This window comes from Limulus polyphemus, unplaced genomic scaffold, assembly GCF_000517525.1.
Source record: "Limulus polyphemus unplaced genomic scaffold, Limulus_polyphemus-2.1.2 Scaffold1012, whole genome shotgun sequence".
Classification (NCBI taxonomy): Eukaryota; Metazoa; Arthropoda; class Merostomata; order Xiphosura; family Limulidae; genus Limulus; species Limulus polyphemus.
Window position 1 is genome coordinate 332061 of NW_013666622.1, and position 17210 is coordinate 349270.

Genomic DNA, 17210 nt, shown 5'->3' on the forward strand with positions numbered 1-17210 from the left:
CTACTTTGTTTCTGTACTTTTTGGCATTGCCATCCCAATGTCATCCTTATTTTTTCAAAACCTTTTATTACTTATTTCTCTCTTTTTTTTTTAAACTAGTCAATATTGTTATGAAGGCAACAGTTTTAGCCTGGCATGATGAGTTGTCTTGATGGATATCATGTGTTGAAGTTAGTTAAATGCTATACTGCTTCTGCATTCTCCAAGTTAAAATGCAACATTGTGGTGTGTAAATCATCGTAGTAACTTCAAACATTGGTGATCTAGCCATTCTGATGCTAGAATCAGAATAATCAGCAGAACATTTTGCTGTTAGCTGTCCTCCAGTTTTTCTACTTTAGCAGTGTTTTTTGGACAAATTGAAGGAAAACCTAAGTTAGGTGTTTATAAAAGTCTCTTAGATGGTTATGAGAGAGATTTGAGACTGTGATGAGCAATGCATAATATGTGTCAGACATTTTTTTTCCTGGGCCATCCCTACATACTAAGCACTACTGTGCTTAGTGTTTAATTTTTATAATGGTCTACAAGTTGGTGAGAGATTTTTTTAGCTTTATTAATGAGTACTAATTTACCACATAATTATATATGGATTTAATTACACTTCCCAGTTGTTAAGTTACAAGTATAAATACAGTGTGACATGTTTTAGAACATTGTAGGTTAGTTTAGATTATCTTAGTTTTAAATGCAGAATTAGTTTGTGTTTTGTTTTTGCTGTTACATTATTAACATGTGTTCATGTATAGTCTTGATACAGTGTCACTATGTGTTATTTATTTCTCTTATGTTTAATTTTAATAGCAGTAAGAGTTACTATAAGTGGAATATAAGTACAAGTCCATAATTATCACTAATGTTAGAGCGAACTTGTTTTATGTTCAGCTGTCGCTGTGAAATAGGAACTAACTCAGTCGGTAAGGTCAGTTCCACTGTTAACCACCTCGATCCTAACTGTATATAACATTAGTATGGATAAAACTCTGATATTAGATCAATGGCCAACACAACTTGCATCTCAAAGTTCTGCCATATAGTGCCTCACATAATGTGTAGGTTAACAAATCCAGAAGCAGCGATGCTGCTAGAGGGGGTGGAAACAACACTGAGATGCCTAGTTAGCAGGGCTTGTAGGTTTAAGGTCCTGTGTCATTCAATCGTTTTTACAATTGGAAGGTACCTTTATATTATACTAGCCAGTGTGTGTGCTGACCTCAAGGATGGCAGTTTTCATTCTAATAGGCCATTGCTCACCTTCCTTTTTAGGATTGACACAACTAGCATAGCAGTTCCAAACAGTGAATGACTAATGTATTGGTACAACCAATAATAACATATTTATATCACAATGAGCATGTAACTTTCATGGAATTGTTACTTCCATATTACAAATTTTTCTTGTATTTACTGTAGTCATTTTTTACATTCTTCCTAAATCTATAACTCTTACTTATGATATTAAGAAGGGAATGTGAAAAAGATTGTAAGTTTTGTTTGGTTGTAAAGATGCTTAATAGTTTAAGCATACATCCATATTACACAAAGTACTGAAAACAACTTATAATTCTTCTGCTACAAAGCTTTATATTTCTTTGGCATATTTGTCATGCAGTGACACAGTGCCAAATATGTGTTAATTCATAGTGTAGATTGACATTTCTCTTTATATCTGATTTGATTTTGCTTATTTATTTTCAGTATCATAGGCTTCAACCCTATAGTACAACATCTCAATATAATGCACCACCAGCACAACAAACAATGTTTATGACACCAGCAACACAACCCTATGCTTACAGTCAGCAACCTCAACAACAAAGTAAGTAAGTTGTAGTGAGAAAGTATACAACTGAAACATGCCAGTAGTTGCTTAATTAGTTTTAAAAGTATAAGCATCTCAAAGAAAGATTGTTATAGGAAAATGCAATAACATAATTTTGTATGACATAAAATATATGTTTTGTGTGGTGTAATGCCAAATTCTATTTTGCTTTATTAATATTAGTTTTAGTACATAAATACTACAGTTTTCTTGTCATTATTACTGTAAGCTTTTTTTTATAATGTTCCAATTTAGATGTTAGATAGAGACAAATGACATTAATCATAAATACCTAGAATATTGTAAATAATGTCCAAGAAATTTAGTAACTTCGATAAATATCTAGAAGCAAGACCCCAGTTATAAATACTACATAGTAAAGTGAAGAAACAGTGAATGCCAAAGTGAAGTTTTTATTGTGTGATTGCTGAGTAGTTGTTGATCAAGTGTTAGTCAGTCTTTTGTGTATTTAGTTTTAGTGAAGTGTGTGGATCAGTGTGAGTTACTGCATATTCTCAGTTGCTCGATTGATTAATCATGAAATTTTAAAAGTAAGTTTACTTATAGTACCATTTGTAAAATTAGGTCTGCAAGTCAAAACATGTATAAGCTTGTAGAAATGTTAACAAAGAAATAAATTTGTTATTGTTATGTAGACTAGACCTTGAATTATTTTCACCACATAATTGAAAACTACCCACCAATGAAAGAAACACATTATAATGATGGTGTAAGAAGTTGAATTATTTTGGTGAAAATAAAATGAAATATAAACTTCAATTTTCATGATGATTTTACAAGATGATATTGGAGGTTTATTAGAGTTGATGAAACAGTTGAATGAAAGTCAAGAAGAATAAGAAGAAAGAGACCAAAAATTAGAAGACTGAGACAGAAAAGTAGAGGAAAAAATGGAAAATTAAAAGAAGACCAAGAAAACTGAAAGATGATAAATAGGTAAGAGACAGGAATTTAAGAGAGAAGTTAAAAAAAAGAGATGTACTATTTAAAGAAGAATTGAAAATAAATCTGATTAAAGACAAAATTGATGAAGCTATTGGAGATATACAGAGAGATTACAAGAATAAGATTGGAGCAGAACAAAAGGACATCAACAAAGTCAAAAGTGAAGTACAGAGAGACATCAAAGAAGTATGGAAGGGCTGTAATGGCAAAATTGAAGAAGTACAAAAAGACGTGAACAAAATAAAGAAAGACATTAACCTTTTTCGGATGGGTCATGAGTCAAAGGCCATGTCATTGCATTTGTTGATTCGCATTCAAAATTTTATTGAACTACTATACCATGAATTTATGTCAAGTTTGGTATCAAACTGTAGATTATAATTCAAATTTTAGTATTATACATTGTTCAATTTCTTAATTTAAAAATAAATATTTAAAAAACACAGTTAAACCTTGATTTTTGTGTGTCACGTGGTATGTTGAATGCAGCACTGGTTCAAATTAGATGTTTGTGATGTCAAAATGCTAAGTCTATAGTTTCATACGAATTAGGAACTCAAGCTAAAATATAAAATAAGAACCACATATTTCTATTTGCAAAGATATCGTTCATATACTGAAGCAAACACAGTGGCCCTCCTGCCCACCTCTTTTTGTTTTTGGAAACGCTCCGTCATATACATTTATATATATAACATGAATAACCAATCGAAAACTCAGAATGTCCCCCTAGTGGCTTTCTCAGCCATTTTAAATTTTTACGATGCCATCTTGTTCTTTCGAACCAAGATTTCAAGGAGGTAGGTTGTGTCTTTAGTCTTCTCGAAAATTGCATATTTTGTTAGATCAAAATACAGCTTAGTTACTAAGCTTGATAAATTATAATGGAATTCTATGGTATTTATATAGTAATTTATGATTTTTTAGTTATTCAAAAGTATATATATAAAACCTAGAAAAAATGATTTTCTTTCACATTTTCCACATGCGAAATTTCTTAAGGCTTAGCAAGCTACGACAAGCAGCACCAAGTACAAATGTCGTAACTGGAAGAGATAATTGTTTCCTTTACTTTATTTACTGTTCTATGTTTTAAGAAAAATAAGTTTATGAACTTGTTTGTAAATAGTAATAATCTATATACATATATAATGTATAATAACTGAAATGTGACTGTATTTTACAAAATACTGGTCCACTAAAACACAGCCAAGACAGGTTACTTTGTAAAGACTAAAGGTCAGTTTTATATCATTGGAATACGGTAACATGAGTGTACGTGTGCCACGTCATTTGTAACTTCTGTATTATTAGCCAGGCATGGCTGAAAGGTCAATATAATAAAAATAATAAATATTTATAAATGTATAATGATATGAGATTTAAACTATTTAGCCTAAACATATATGTTTTTGTGTTATAATATGTTGTCATTCTAGAATGAAAAATGCATAACTTATATTTATTTCCTAATCTTTTATGGTGGCTACTAGATTGGTTAAATCTATCAAACCTATACAGAAATTCTTTATTGAAAATAACAGATAAAAGATAGTTTTTATTAAGAAATGTTTGATAACTATCTGGACATTATAAAGATTTTGCATTTGAGATTTGAAAATTTTCTGATACATAAAAATGTTTTTATTCTTAAAATGAAAATTACTTTGCATGTTGGATAGCCAACATGTGAAAATAAAATAAAGGCATGCTGTAAAAACCTTAGGACTAAATAAAAAAATATATTTTGTGTATGAAAACATTTTAATGTTTACTAATGATCTGCAAAATTTTGTGAACTTGTGCTTACTAATTTAGAAGTTATAGTGTGAATACTATAACAAGCACAAAATAGTTACTAGTCAGTCCCAGGGACCGAACTCGTGCTGAAAGAGTTAATGAGGTAGAAAATAAAATCAGTGACAAAATAAAACATCTAGAAAATGAATTATTAAATGCAAATATTAAGTCAGCCACACTTCTTTTTCAATCTACTGAAGAGTTTTAATCTGAAATACCATTTGTTGCTAAATATGGAATAGCAAAACCTATATGGTCTAAACCTATTACTATTACTATTGTGTCATCTATGACACTTTCAAATGAAGTTCTAGAATATAGCTGGCCAGTTCGCTATCAGCCAATTGAGAAACCAATGGACTGTGATGAGAAGATATCATAGGAGTCATATCATTTCCAGAATGAATGGGTGGAAAAATTAACAAAAAGTTACCCATATTGCGGCCTATTTAAAAGTACCAGCTTTAATGACATTAAGTAATCTTTCCAGCTTAAACTTGTAATAATTATCTATCATTGGTAGTTGCTTTATCTATCAGGTTTGGAGTGACACATGAGAAGGAACTATCCTGAGGATGTATCTGAAATAGACTATAGAGGAGAAAGAAGAGACATTATCCAAATGTCCAGAAGGTCTTAAGCAACTTAACCAATTATCTTACTTTGATACTCCTTGTAAAATAGTAGTTTCATTGGTATGTGACCAATTTATGGATACCTTAATAGATGAGCATATGTGAATTAGGCTGAAGTGAAGTAGGTGTACATCTTTAAAGAAAGTTAAGCAGTTGGCGACTGAACTAGGATCCATTAAAGTCATAGTTAAACACCATCTTGAAGTTATGGGATCGTCACATCAAGTAGTATTGAAATATCAATTTCCACTGATGATAATCTAGGAGAATTAAAAGGATTAGTTAAACAACTAGTTACACAGAATGAAGAAAATAAACCACAATAGGTGTTTCAAATGTAACTTGGAATGACATATTGTTAGGAACTGCAGACAAAAACTTTTATCCTTTGGGAGTTCTTATTACCTATCACAAGAAAGGAACTGTTATAGATGTAAGAAACATAGCCATTACAGCTGAGACAGATGTTAGTACACCTTGAAGACAAAATCCTCAGGACAAGTTTTTGAGCCCAACCAGGTTGAAGGAACAACAAAAGACTCACCAGACATTGAGAAACAGGAGTTAGTTGAACTTATGGAGCAAATTTCAACTAAGAATACTCCATCTGCTCCAAATGAGGTAAGAAGTTCATTATTTAAAGAAATCAGTCCATGAATCTGTGGGTTTATTGATAAGAAGCCTTTCAGTATGCTGATTGACATTTGTTCTACAGATATGATAGTTCAGTCTAATTTGATAATGATAGGTTGGAAATTGCTTCCAGTGATTAAGAAAGAAGAGGGAGTGATGCAAACAGCAAGTTGACATGAAGTTCCAGAAAGAGGAAGGTTAGAAGTTACACTTACTGTAAGAAACTTCTCTATGCCTCAAAATGTGTAAGTAATTGATATTGAGGAAGAGTGCATATTTAGAACTGTCTTTATGCTCGGATATAGATTTTCAGTTTATGACCAGGAATCCTCTATGCTCTACATGACAGTTACTACAACAAAAGTTGAACTTCCCATGACAAAAAGGAGAGCAGTCACCAAAAAGTGATATACTCATACCACAATGCATCAAAAATAAAATTACACTTGGTATAGTACATCAGCATATTCTGATATATTAATGGTTGGTAGAGTTCTCTTGGATCTGAAGGATATAGATGTTATCTTCAGAATGTTACTTATCTCACTGCACCACTGAGAGCTGTTATTTTGCATGTGAATGCTATGGAATTCTCTACATATGCCAGAAGACTTGAACAAACTCCCATCTCTATGTGAGCCCACATGTATTGCACCAGCCTATGATGTAATTGTCATAATGCTGTACCTCTCTGTCAATCTCCATCCCTGTGAGCACTAGCACACGATCATACACTCATTTTTTCCTTAGCGTTTCCTGTGTTCAGATATGTTTTTCCTGTGCTTTTAGAGTTTCTAATTGCTTTTCTTTATTTAGTACCACATTACTTTTTTCCTCATTACATTTTTGTTCTATACACTTTGCACTACTTCAAACAATGATTGCATAAAAAATAAATAAAAAACATCCCAAGGCCCAAGTGATTTTCTTCTGTCATTTTTTCCAAATTAGTCTATGGTGCCCAAGGGTGTTTTATCTGTTCATGGAGCTGAAATTTAATAGTTTTCCTTTTAGCTCACTTTGTAGAGTTAATGACTGGTGTGTGTGACAGGTTTTAGTTTCAATCCATGGAAAGGTACTGAAAATAATAAATTATCACAATCTTACAGAGTTGTGATAAATCATGATATGATATCATGTTCACTGCTGACATTTTCAAAAATATTATGTTACTGCTATCATGCATCAGGTGGTTGGTTCCCATCTGCCTACTTCTCCAGTTCAAGTCCCTTGTTGTTCTGTTTCATCGCCTTCTATGGAGCCTGCCTTGCCTGTGGATGCTTTTGGCCAGCTCTTTCAACTCCATCCTTTTCTTCTGTGATGAGGAACAGGTATCTTCTTTACTGTTTGCTATGTGGCTTTCTATCTCTTTTGTCTGAGTTACTTTACTTCATGAACATACTTCTGTTTCACTTCCACATTGAATAATGCTGTTATTCCTTGTCGTCCCCATCTTCCTGTTTATGGCCTAAGGTCACAACCCTTCTATATTTCTTCTATCCCTTCTTTCTGCTTGGGTCACTCTTCTTTCTTCTTTTTCTCTTTTTTTTTTCACCTCCTCATTTCATTGTGACCCTGATAGTTTCTTGGGCCTCTCACTCTTATTTATATATTTATAACTCTGACATTTGTTTCTTCTTCTTCTATCTCAACATTGACTTTGTTTCTCTATTCTTGGGATCTCTTTAGTCTGGATGCTTTCCTTTTGAAAATCTGCCTTCTTTCCTCCTCTCTCCTTGACCTAAGTTTTGCTGCTTTTCTCACTGTATCAGCTTTTGGGGTGTTCCTGATTTCTTGGTATCTTGGGTTGAGGCTGCTTGCCAACAGCCTTCCTTCAGTTCCTTGATTTCTCACCTCACTTGACTACAGATACCTCAGTTGGCTATCTGACCTCAGTAGTACCATGGGCTGTTCTTCTCCTGTTCCTACCATTTCTGCTTGATGTTTACCCTCCCACTGGATGAACTGTCAAGACACAGTGGTAACCATTCCTCTGAACTAATTCTTGGCTCTGGAGCCTTCAATTCCTACCTCTTCTTCATTGCTCACCTTTCATTGGCAACCCTTGAGTTGTGCAAATTCTTTCTTTAGGTCTGTTCTTGTTTTTGTACTTTACCTCCTTTTTCTGTCTTTAACATTTTTCTAGAAGTTTTCTTGATTTTTGTATGAGGCAGGCTCAACCATCTCTCTCTTGCATCTTCAAGTCATAGAGTTCTTGGTATCAAAGATTCATCACACTCCATCTCTTTCTGCATGAGAGGTTCTCTTGCATTAGGAGACAGGCTTCTCTCTACATGTGCATCCACTTCAATGGGCTCTGAGGGATTTGTGACACATTTCCTGTAATTCCTTATTTGCTCTTGTTTCTCTATTCATTTTTCCATCGTTCTCTGTTGTTGAGGCTCAGTCATGCTAACACAACTTGGGATATTTCCATTCCCTTCTGTGCTCAACTTGCATCTTTCTACCAGTCTTCCCTTCCATTTGGGATTTATGGTTCTTGACATCTGTACTTTCTCCAGTGGTGTCATCTCTGCTTATCAATGTTCTGGTGATGTCTGAAACTTTTGAGGCTTGCCAAAATCTTTGATCATGGTTGTTAGGTTATCTTATGATAATACATTCCAACACTTCTACGTTTGTTTCTTACACCAATCACCAAGGAGGATCTCACTTTTAAAACCTATGCAGTACATGAGTTTTTGTTAAAAGCCCATCCATTTTGATAACTGCTAGTAAGTGAGTGGCATTATCCACACAATTTTTCTTGCCTTGCACTATTTCCTATTTTTCACCTATTACTTCTTTTTGTTTGTCATCATTATTCAGTCATTCATGCCTTTACAGTCTCCTATACTCTTTATCATGAGGACTGACTGATATGTTTCCTGACCACTTTTTTATTCCAAAGAGACTTAGGCTACCTGGGAGGGTGATAGGTGATTTTCTTCCATTTCTCTCCATTCTATTTCTTTATTATACCTTCACCTGTTTTTTCCATAGCTTACCTCCTTCTCTAGGGACTTATCCACTTCAACTTCCATCAGTTGGGTTTGTCAACTTATCAGATTCGGCATATCCCAGCTTTCTTTCAAAGCTGACCACTGGAGACTGCAAGACTGGTATGTACTTTACACCTTACGCTTTCATCTCCCATGATTTCCATCCACTGGATGTTTTTATGTGCTCTTTTTTTTGCTTTCTGCCATTTTTCCTGTTGATTTTAGTTTCCAGTTCTGTTACTGATCTTGTTTGTTCTCCATGTCCCTGATACATTTCATGACACCATGTGTTGTGAACTGATCTTTTCATACAGATCTGAAAAATAAAATAAAGCACATCAAAGTGGGGGAAAAACACAAGGAAGAAACAGACTAAATGCTCATGTACCATGGAACTAATCATTGCATTAATTATGTTTGGTGTCATTGAATCCTACCAAGTAGCCAGCATTGCTTCACAGGGAATTTGCTCAAAATCTGCATTGAGTGGGAGAGTAAAAAAGTGTTAAACTCAACTCCCCTTGCTCAGTGCTCATCGTCAAGATAGGGTTTTCTGTAAGACTGTAAAACTGCACCTTTTATGAAAAAAAAAAAATAGTAGACAGCATTAGGTGTAGTCCTGCTTTTATTCTTGGGTTTCACTTGCTGCCTCTAGCTGTAGTAACCCAGTGCACTTGTTTTTGGTGAGGATCCAATGATCCAATTCCAGCTCATTAAGCCTGATAATAGTGATTCAACACACAGACTCTGGTGTTTTCCTTTACACATACCCCCCCCCCCCCATTGTTCTAGTGGAGCACAGGGGGAACTTCCCCATTCCTAAGCTACTGTGGAAGTTGATATGGACAGTTTCCTCTGTGAGTAGTGCTCCGCCCTGAGCAATTTACTGGTTGGGTCCACCCCTCATTTAAGATATAGGGCTGGAATTTTAGTACAGAACACCCCAATTTCAATATTTGCAAAGCAATTCCATGTGGATATGTCCAACTGAATGAGACTTGGATTTGCCTTGGGGATATAGGTGAGGGCTTCTCTCACCATCTGTCACTATAGTATCTATCTCATGTATTTGATTAAGACAGAATGGGCTAAAGCCACACTACACATTTCAAGTTTCTGCCCGTCTTGGCAACATGTAACCACCAGCACTGGATTTTCCTGATATCCTCTGCTCTACTATTTCAGAACAAAAGCAAACAAAAAAAATATTGGGCAAAGAGTATACCCTACTTGAAAAGGATATGATCTTCCACTTTCTGCTGCTTCGCTAGGCAACCTCTGCTCTCATGGAAATCACGTCTCATTGACTTTCCATTTCTATCACTATTGGAGAAAGTAACTCAACTTTGTAATTGACCAGCACTGGCCCCTCCACCATCTTCAGTGTGGAATTCTAGCTCTTAGCAGTGCAAAAAGGTAAGTAAAGCTTCTGAGTTAACATTTTCCTCACCTGAAAACTTATTTCAGAAAGTTGCTTACCTATCTGCAACACCTCCTCACTTCCAGTATATTTCATTTGCCTCATCAAGAATGAGTCTTTGATCATGTGCTATCACTCACAGAGATTGTTGCACATGGAGATTGTGTTGCCTAATTATTGATGGAGGGCTAAAGCATTATGAGACACATGTAGGGGTTGGAGTTTGTTCAAGGCTCATGGCATGTGCAGAATATTTATCACAGTTGAGCCCTGAGTAATAGCTCTGAGTGATACAGAGAGGTAACCTATCTGAAATACATTTTCAGGTAAGGAAAATGTTAATATTAGGGCCATGAACACAACAAACCATACAGTTTGAGTCACATCTGAATGGGACTTTGCAAAACATGAGTCTGTACAGTAGTAGTCATCTTGGAGGAAAGAGTATAGGGAGTCCAGTGTCAAATTCGTACATAAGATCAGCTTACCACCTCACAAGAGCTATATGACCAGAGTTGTGGAGGTCTTACAGCTGATCAGTCCAGATAATACATAATTTGCTTAAGGATTATCAAAACACCTTGTCAAGTGAACCTCATGACTTAGGTCAAGCAAATAATTTTCTCAAGATTTATACTGGAGATGCAGCCTTAATATGTCATTTAACCAGATGATTTCCACTTACAAAACAGGCTAATAATTTCAAAAAGATAAAAGCCATGAAGGAACAAGGAGTGGAACTACTGAGTACTAGTCCATGAGTATCACCTGTTGTACTTGTGAAGAAAAAGGATGATTCCACTAAGTTGTGTATGGACTATTGGAAGTGGATTGTGGCAGTTTGTTGTTAGTATTTGGATTACATAATGCATCAGTTAGATTTCAACATTTAATGGTGTGTGCTTTGTCTGAACTACTATGAAACATCTTACTAAACTCCTACTTTAATTCATCAACCAGTCTTTATGGTGTATGTATTAGAAACAAGCTGATTCTTTAATTTTTTGGAATATAGGTTTTAAGAGTGAAATTTGTTTACAAATAGCATTGAAAAATCAATTTTGTTTAAGTTGTCAAACAGTGTCTGAACCATCTTCATTAGACATCGTGTTAATGGATAAGAAAGAAAAATTTGGTCTTAAGGAAATTGCTCTGTTTTGGTAATGATACTGCTGACTGTTGATTTAGTCAAACAGTCTAATTTTTTGATTAATATCTACACTTATTAGGTTTGAGTTTTATCTTAATACTTCTAGTGTATTTTCCTCTGGGTCACACAAACTTGGCTACTGTGCCAAGTACATTGTCACCAATGATCCATAGTGGTGCTGGAACAACAGAGAGAAGAGAGAAAAAAATCCTTCAAGTTGTTGATCCAAAAACTGGTCATGACATAATGCAAGATATTATAAGCCCTTCATCTTCAAAGGTTAGCATATTTTATTCCCTTACGAAAATTAAAAGTTGATTGACAAGTGTCTTAAAGCTACACTGATTTTAAGAGACTGAAATCATAATTTGGCATGAATAGTTTAAATGAAAAAAATAAATTTGAATGCTTTCAGTAACTCAAGTATGCAACTAATGTCAATTGCAATTCATAATAATGCAATTAAAATATGGAATTTAATTTATTTGTTCCACAAGGAAATCTTGTTATTATTCTTATGTGTATGTTGTATTTCACTCACTACAGTGAACCTGTATTTATTTAGGATTTGTAGAATATGTTATCCTTTATGATACTGTTACAAGCTTAACATTTTTCATTGTTGAATATTTATTAAAATGCCATTTTTCTCTGGCATTGTTTTCAGTCACATTTCAAAATCAACATGTAATAAAAAAAAAAAAAAGGCAAAGTATTACATTTTAATTCAAGACCTAAATTTATATCAGCAATGACATGATTCAGAAGGAAGTTTGAGAAAAAAGTGTTCAACAAGTCAGCAAAATTAGTTCAACCAGTTGGTTAACTTTATATTAACTTAGTGTGCTAAGTATAAGTTAGTGAAACAATTGCTTGAATGTTTGAGCTTTGAATTCTTGTTTGGAATGAAAATACTTGCTGGTAATGTGTTTCAAGAACATCAGTACCTTAAATTCCAGGATGTACTTACCTTCTTTCACACTACAGCTATTACTTGACTGCCAGGATTTCCTTCCTTTGCCCATCTAAGCATTGGTATTAATTTTTCTCACTTGCTCCAGTCTTTTATTTCCCACTTTATTGCCCATGGCAGTATCTGTCATGTGACACTCTTCACCTATGTCAATGCACCCTCTATTTTGGTACTCTATATAAGTACCTCATTCAGATAATATTATCAGTTTTTCTTGACAAAGTGTTCACTGACAGATTTTCCACTACTATGATAGTTGGAGATACTTTGAGTGTTTTTCTTGTCACCTAGTTGATTTTCATAAAAAAAAAAATTGTCAGTGATATCATTTAGTGATATCAAAACACACTAAACACAAGGAAACAATTCTACAACTATTACTGTACGAAAGGTGTTTTTCTTGTCACCTAGTTGATTTTCATAAAAAAAAAATTGTCAGTGATATCATTCGTAGTGATATCATATATCATATATTCAGTTCAGTGGTGTTTCTCCAGGGGCTCTGAGGCTGCAATCGAGGGTGATTCTGGACATTCTGGAGAGAATTTAGATTTGCCTTTTCCTGCCTCTTCATTTATTCTGCTGGCTTCTCAGGAGGCCACTTAGGGATCAGCTGCCCCAGTCTCCTTTTCTTCAGTTGGTCTATCGAGTGTGTGATGTTTTGGATCTTTCCCCAGTTGCTTTTGAGCCTGCACCTTCCTTGATGGCTGAAAGGGCTGGGAACAAATACTGAGTTCTCCTTCCATCCACTGATATTGTGGTTCATGAAGGGAGGTTTACTACTCAGTTACATGAAGGGACAGCTATGCCTTGTCAGCCACAGTTGTTGAAACTATGTGATTTAGTCTACCACTGCTAGGTGGAAGCATATTCCGACTCTCAAAGAATACCTCTGCTCCTGGAAATTTGGGGCTCTAGAACAGAGTCTATAGTTAACCTGAATGGATCTAAACTTTTTAGGATTCATCTTTCCCATATCTGGTTCTGTGTTATTATCAACCTTCTAAACTTGTTGGAAAACTTTCAGGATTACCACGTCAAGAAATGACTAGTTGGGACCATTCTTAGTATGCACATTGGTTCGATTGTCAGGTCAGCTCCTACATTCATTCCTGTTGTTGTTGGCATCTCGACTTTCCTTGGCTCCAACAGGGGGTCATATTTTTACCTCTGTTTGAGGGTTCCGACATCAGCCCCTTGGTCCCTTGTTACCCAGAATAGATTCTGTCCATATCCAAAGGTTCCGTTGCTTGATTAGAATGCTGAAAATGGCATTAGTGACTATTTTGGGGTCTGTGGAGGCTTGACTCTGAGAATTTCTGGACATATGATAAACCCTAACCACCGATCCTTGAGTCGGGATTAGTCATTCAGCTCACATCTTCACCACCATTATCCACCCAACCTGTAGTGTTTCTGCCTCCTGCAGATACTCGGATTTTGTAATTTAGTTCTAAGATTATCAGAGTTTGTTGGTCTGGGGGCAGAGAGAAAGTCATGCCAACTTTATTCCCATCGGTTTGAGCCCAAGAAGACAGGAGATTGGCATCCAGTCATCATATCACTATTAGCTTGCCATGTTCTATGGGTGATGATTTTGGTGGGAGATCAATTGTCTTAACCATAACAGATTCTCTCGACAGCATGGATGCTGCATCGTGAGATTTTTTTTCTGTTGGATTGGCTCTATTTTTGAAACACTGATGATTAGTGTGTTGACCATTCAATGAAACACCCAACTACTGGCAACCTCACCCTCAGGTTTTGGCAGTAGATTCATTCCATCAGGACAAGACTGGATTACATCTTTAAGCCTTCCTACCAATTCATATGTTACCGAAGATACTAACTATGATTTGTTCCAACCCATTTTTGGGTCCTGTTAATAGCACCAGATTGGCAGCTAAACCCTGGTTTCTGTTTCTGTGGTACCTTAAGGAGTGCCTACCTCTTCCACTTCCTGTTTGGCCATCTCTGTTGAGGTAGCATGATCTGACATTGTACACCTGGCTATCCAGAATCTGAAGCTTCGATCATGGAGGTTATGCAGTCTTTCACATGGCATTGGGGGTTTAATTTCTAAGGTTGCCATGTATCTGTCTCTGTATTTGCTTAGTCCCATGATGGACATTTATTAAGGAAAATGGCACACATATCAGCAATAGTGTATTGAGAGGAGGTTGAACCCACTTCAATCAGAAGTGCCAACCATAAAACGTTTTTGACCTGGATCTTTGCCAAGGGATTTGCATCTTCCACAGTCACTGTGTAAAACGGCGGCCTTATCGATTACCTTTTGATACTCAAGACGAAAATTCTTTGAGTCACCAGTACTCTCCAGCTTCCTCGCGTCATTTTGGGTCCTTCGTCCCAAACGACTGTTTCAGTTACCTGACTGGTATATTAAGGTAGGATTACATGCCCTTTCTCAACATTTGTTTGAGACCTTAGACTCATGTACCATGTATCACCTTTCCCTGAAGACTTAATTTTCCTTGCTGCTGACCTGCACATGTCGTCAGTCGGAGTTGTTGGTGCTGATTGTGTATAGGATGCTTTATCATTCTACCTACATCCTCAGACTGGTTCTTCTTCCCAAAGACACTGGCAGCCAGGGAAGGGGATAACTCCTTTTCACTGATTCATCTGATCACTATATTTCACTTCTATGACTGATCAGACCTTGATCATTTGTTATGTCCAGTGAGGGTCTTTGCCCATACTAATGCCTTTAGAGGTGCTAGACAAGGATTTTTTTCACTGGGATCCTTCAGTGTTCCCAGGTTCTACCCACAGTTACATTGATGAGGTGGGTATGAAATTGATCCATTTTGCTTATTCTGGGCTTTCTTTGAAGGCGAGGAGACTTCTGGGAGTCACATCAGATTCATTAGATTTCTATGTCCTTAGAGGCACAGCCAAAGTGCCTGCTGGAGGTCATTGTGTGGACTGGTAAGTGGACCTTCCCCAATAACTTTATCACACATTATTTGCATGATCTGGCAGTCTCTTCATCTGAGGGTTTTCACCTACCTCTTGTAGCTATCCCAACCATTGTTGCTAGATTATACAGAGGAGTGATGTAACAAATTTATTGTTATGTATTTATTTTTAATACGAACGTTGTTTAGATTAAATTTGTATTTAAAAATATGTGTAGCTTATAGTGTCAGATATGTATTGCATGTAACGAATTTGTTATATTTTTATTTTAATGACAAGCTTGTTTGGAATGAATTTATATTTATCAGTGCCAACGGGATTTGATCATGTTGGATTATCAAGATTTTCTTGTATCACCTTCCCTAGAACAACTAGAAAAATATAACAAAAATGAATTGCTCATATTTCCAAAGTTTTAGAACTAGAAATTAAAAGGTCAATGAGAAATAATGAACTAAAAAGCATATTATCGAAATACTAGCCAATGATGAATTGTTGCCTGAGGAGGCATTAGGGGAATACTCTAGTGTTCCTACTAGCCAATCGGGGTTGAGTGATAAAGATAGATTAGAGATTCAGCTAAAGCTCAAACAAATTGAGTTCAAACAAACTCGTATTGAAACCAAGAAAGAATAAACTTGAATTGAAGCCGAGAAAGAATAAACTCATATTGAAGCCAAGAAAAAGAACGAACAAGCTCATATTGAAGCTGAGAAAGAACAAACTGGTACTGAAGCCAAGAAAGAGAAAGAACAAGCTCGTATTGAAGCTGAGAAAGAACAAGCTCGTATTGAAGCTGAGGAAGAACAAGCTCGTATTGAAGCTGAGGAAGAACAAGCTCGTATTGAAGCTGAGAAAGAACAAGCTCGTATTAAAGCCGAAAAAGAAATTAGGCTGATAGAAATGGAAATTAGACTTAACTGCGATCAACCAAGGTAAAATAACAACTTTGGACTTAATCGATATGTTAAAGTACCACCATTCAAGGAAAATGAAGTAGATAAATATTTCCAACATTTTGAGAAAATTGCCCAAACCATGGAATGGCTCACTGAAAAATGGCCATTATTATTACAAAGTGTCTTAACTGGTAAAGCACAACAAGCCTATGCCACTTTCTCTTTAGAAGATTGTACAAATTATGATAAGGTTAAAACAGCTATTCTCAAAGCATACGAGTTAGTACTGGTGGCTTATCACCAAAACGTTAGAGGTTATCACAAACAAGATAAACTTATATGGAGTTTGCCCACGAAAAGGAGGTTTATTCTGATTGATGGTGTAATTCGATGCATATTGGCGATAGTTTCGACAAACTAAGACAATTATGTCTAATTGAGGAAATTAAACGTTGTGCACGTGATGACCTCAAAACTTACTTAGATGAGAAGAAAGTTGAAACACTACAGGAAGCAGCCGCTCTTTTCGATGACTACACTTTAACACATAAACCACTTTTCATAAAAAGAAATTCCTACCATTTCAACAAAAACCTGTACTTGCTCAATCCACTGAAGTTTAGGATTCTTCCAAAAAATCCAGCTTCTCTACTTCGAAATCTTCATACAGTTGGGCTAAAACTTCGTCAAAACCATTAAGGCCTGTCTGCCACTTTTGTAAAAAACTTGGTCATGTTATGTCTGATTGTTGGGGTTTGAAAAAGAAGAAAGAAAAGGAGGCAACACCCAGTGCGTTTGTGTTCACATATGGACGTAGTTTCACCAGATTACCCAATGTTGTTGATGTGGCCACTGATATAAAGGCTGATGTAATCAGGGAGGAAGTTAGACCTTTTGTGTCTGTTGGTTCTGTGTCTGTGACAAATGACACCGGCAATCCCATACCCATACGTATTCTGTGTGATAC

General features: G+C 35.6%; 1 protein-coding gene across 1 annotated transcript in view; it reads left to right on the plus strand.

Moving 5' to 3' along the window:
- The window catches only part of LOC106461692, a gene marked incomplete at its 3' end in the record, with an annotated part of 86452 nt that overhangs the window by 62374 nt on the left and 6868 nt on the right, over positions 1-17210 (plus strand). The window contains exons 6-7 of the mRNA XM_013921540.2: positions 1699-1819; positions 11535-11707. Coding sequence (XP_013776994.1) covers positions 1699-1819; positions 11535-11707 — 294 coding nt within the window. The remainder of the gene's footprint in view (positions 1-1698; positions 1820-11534; positions 11708-17210) is intronic.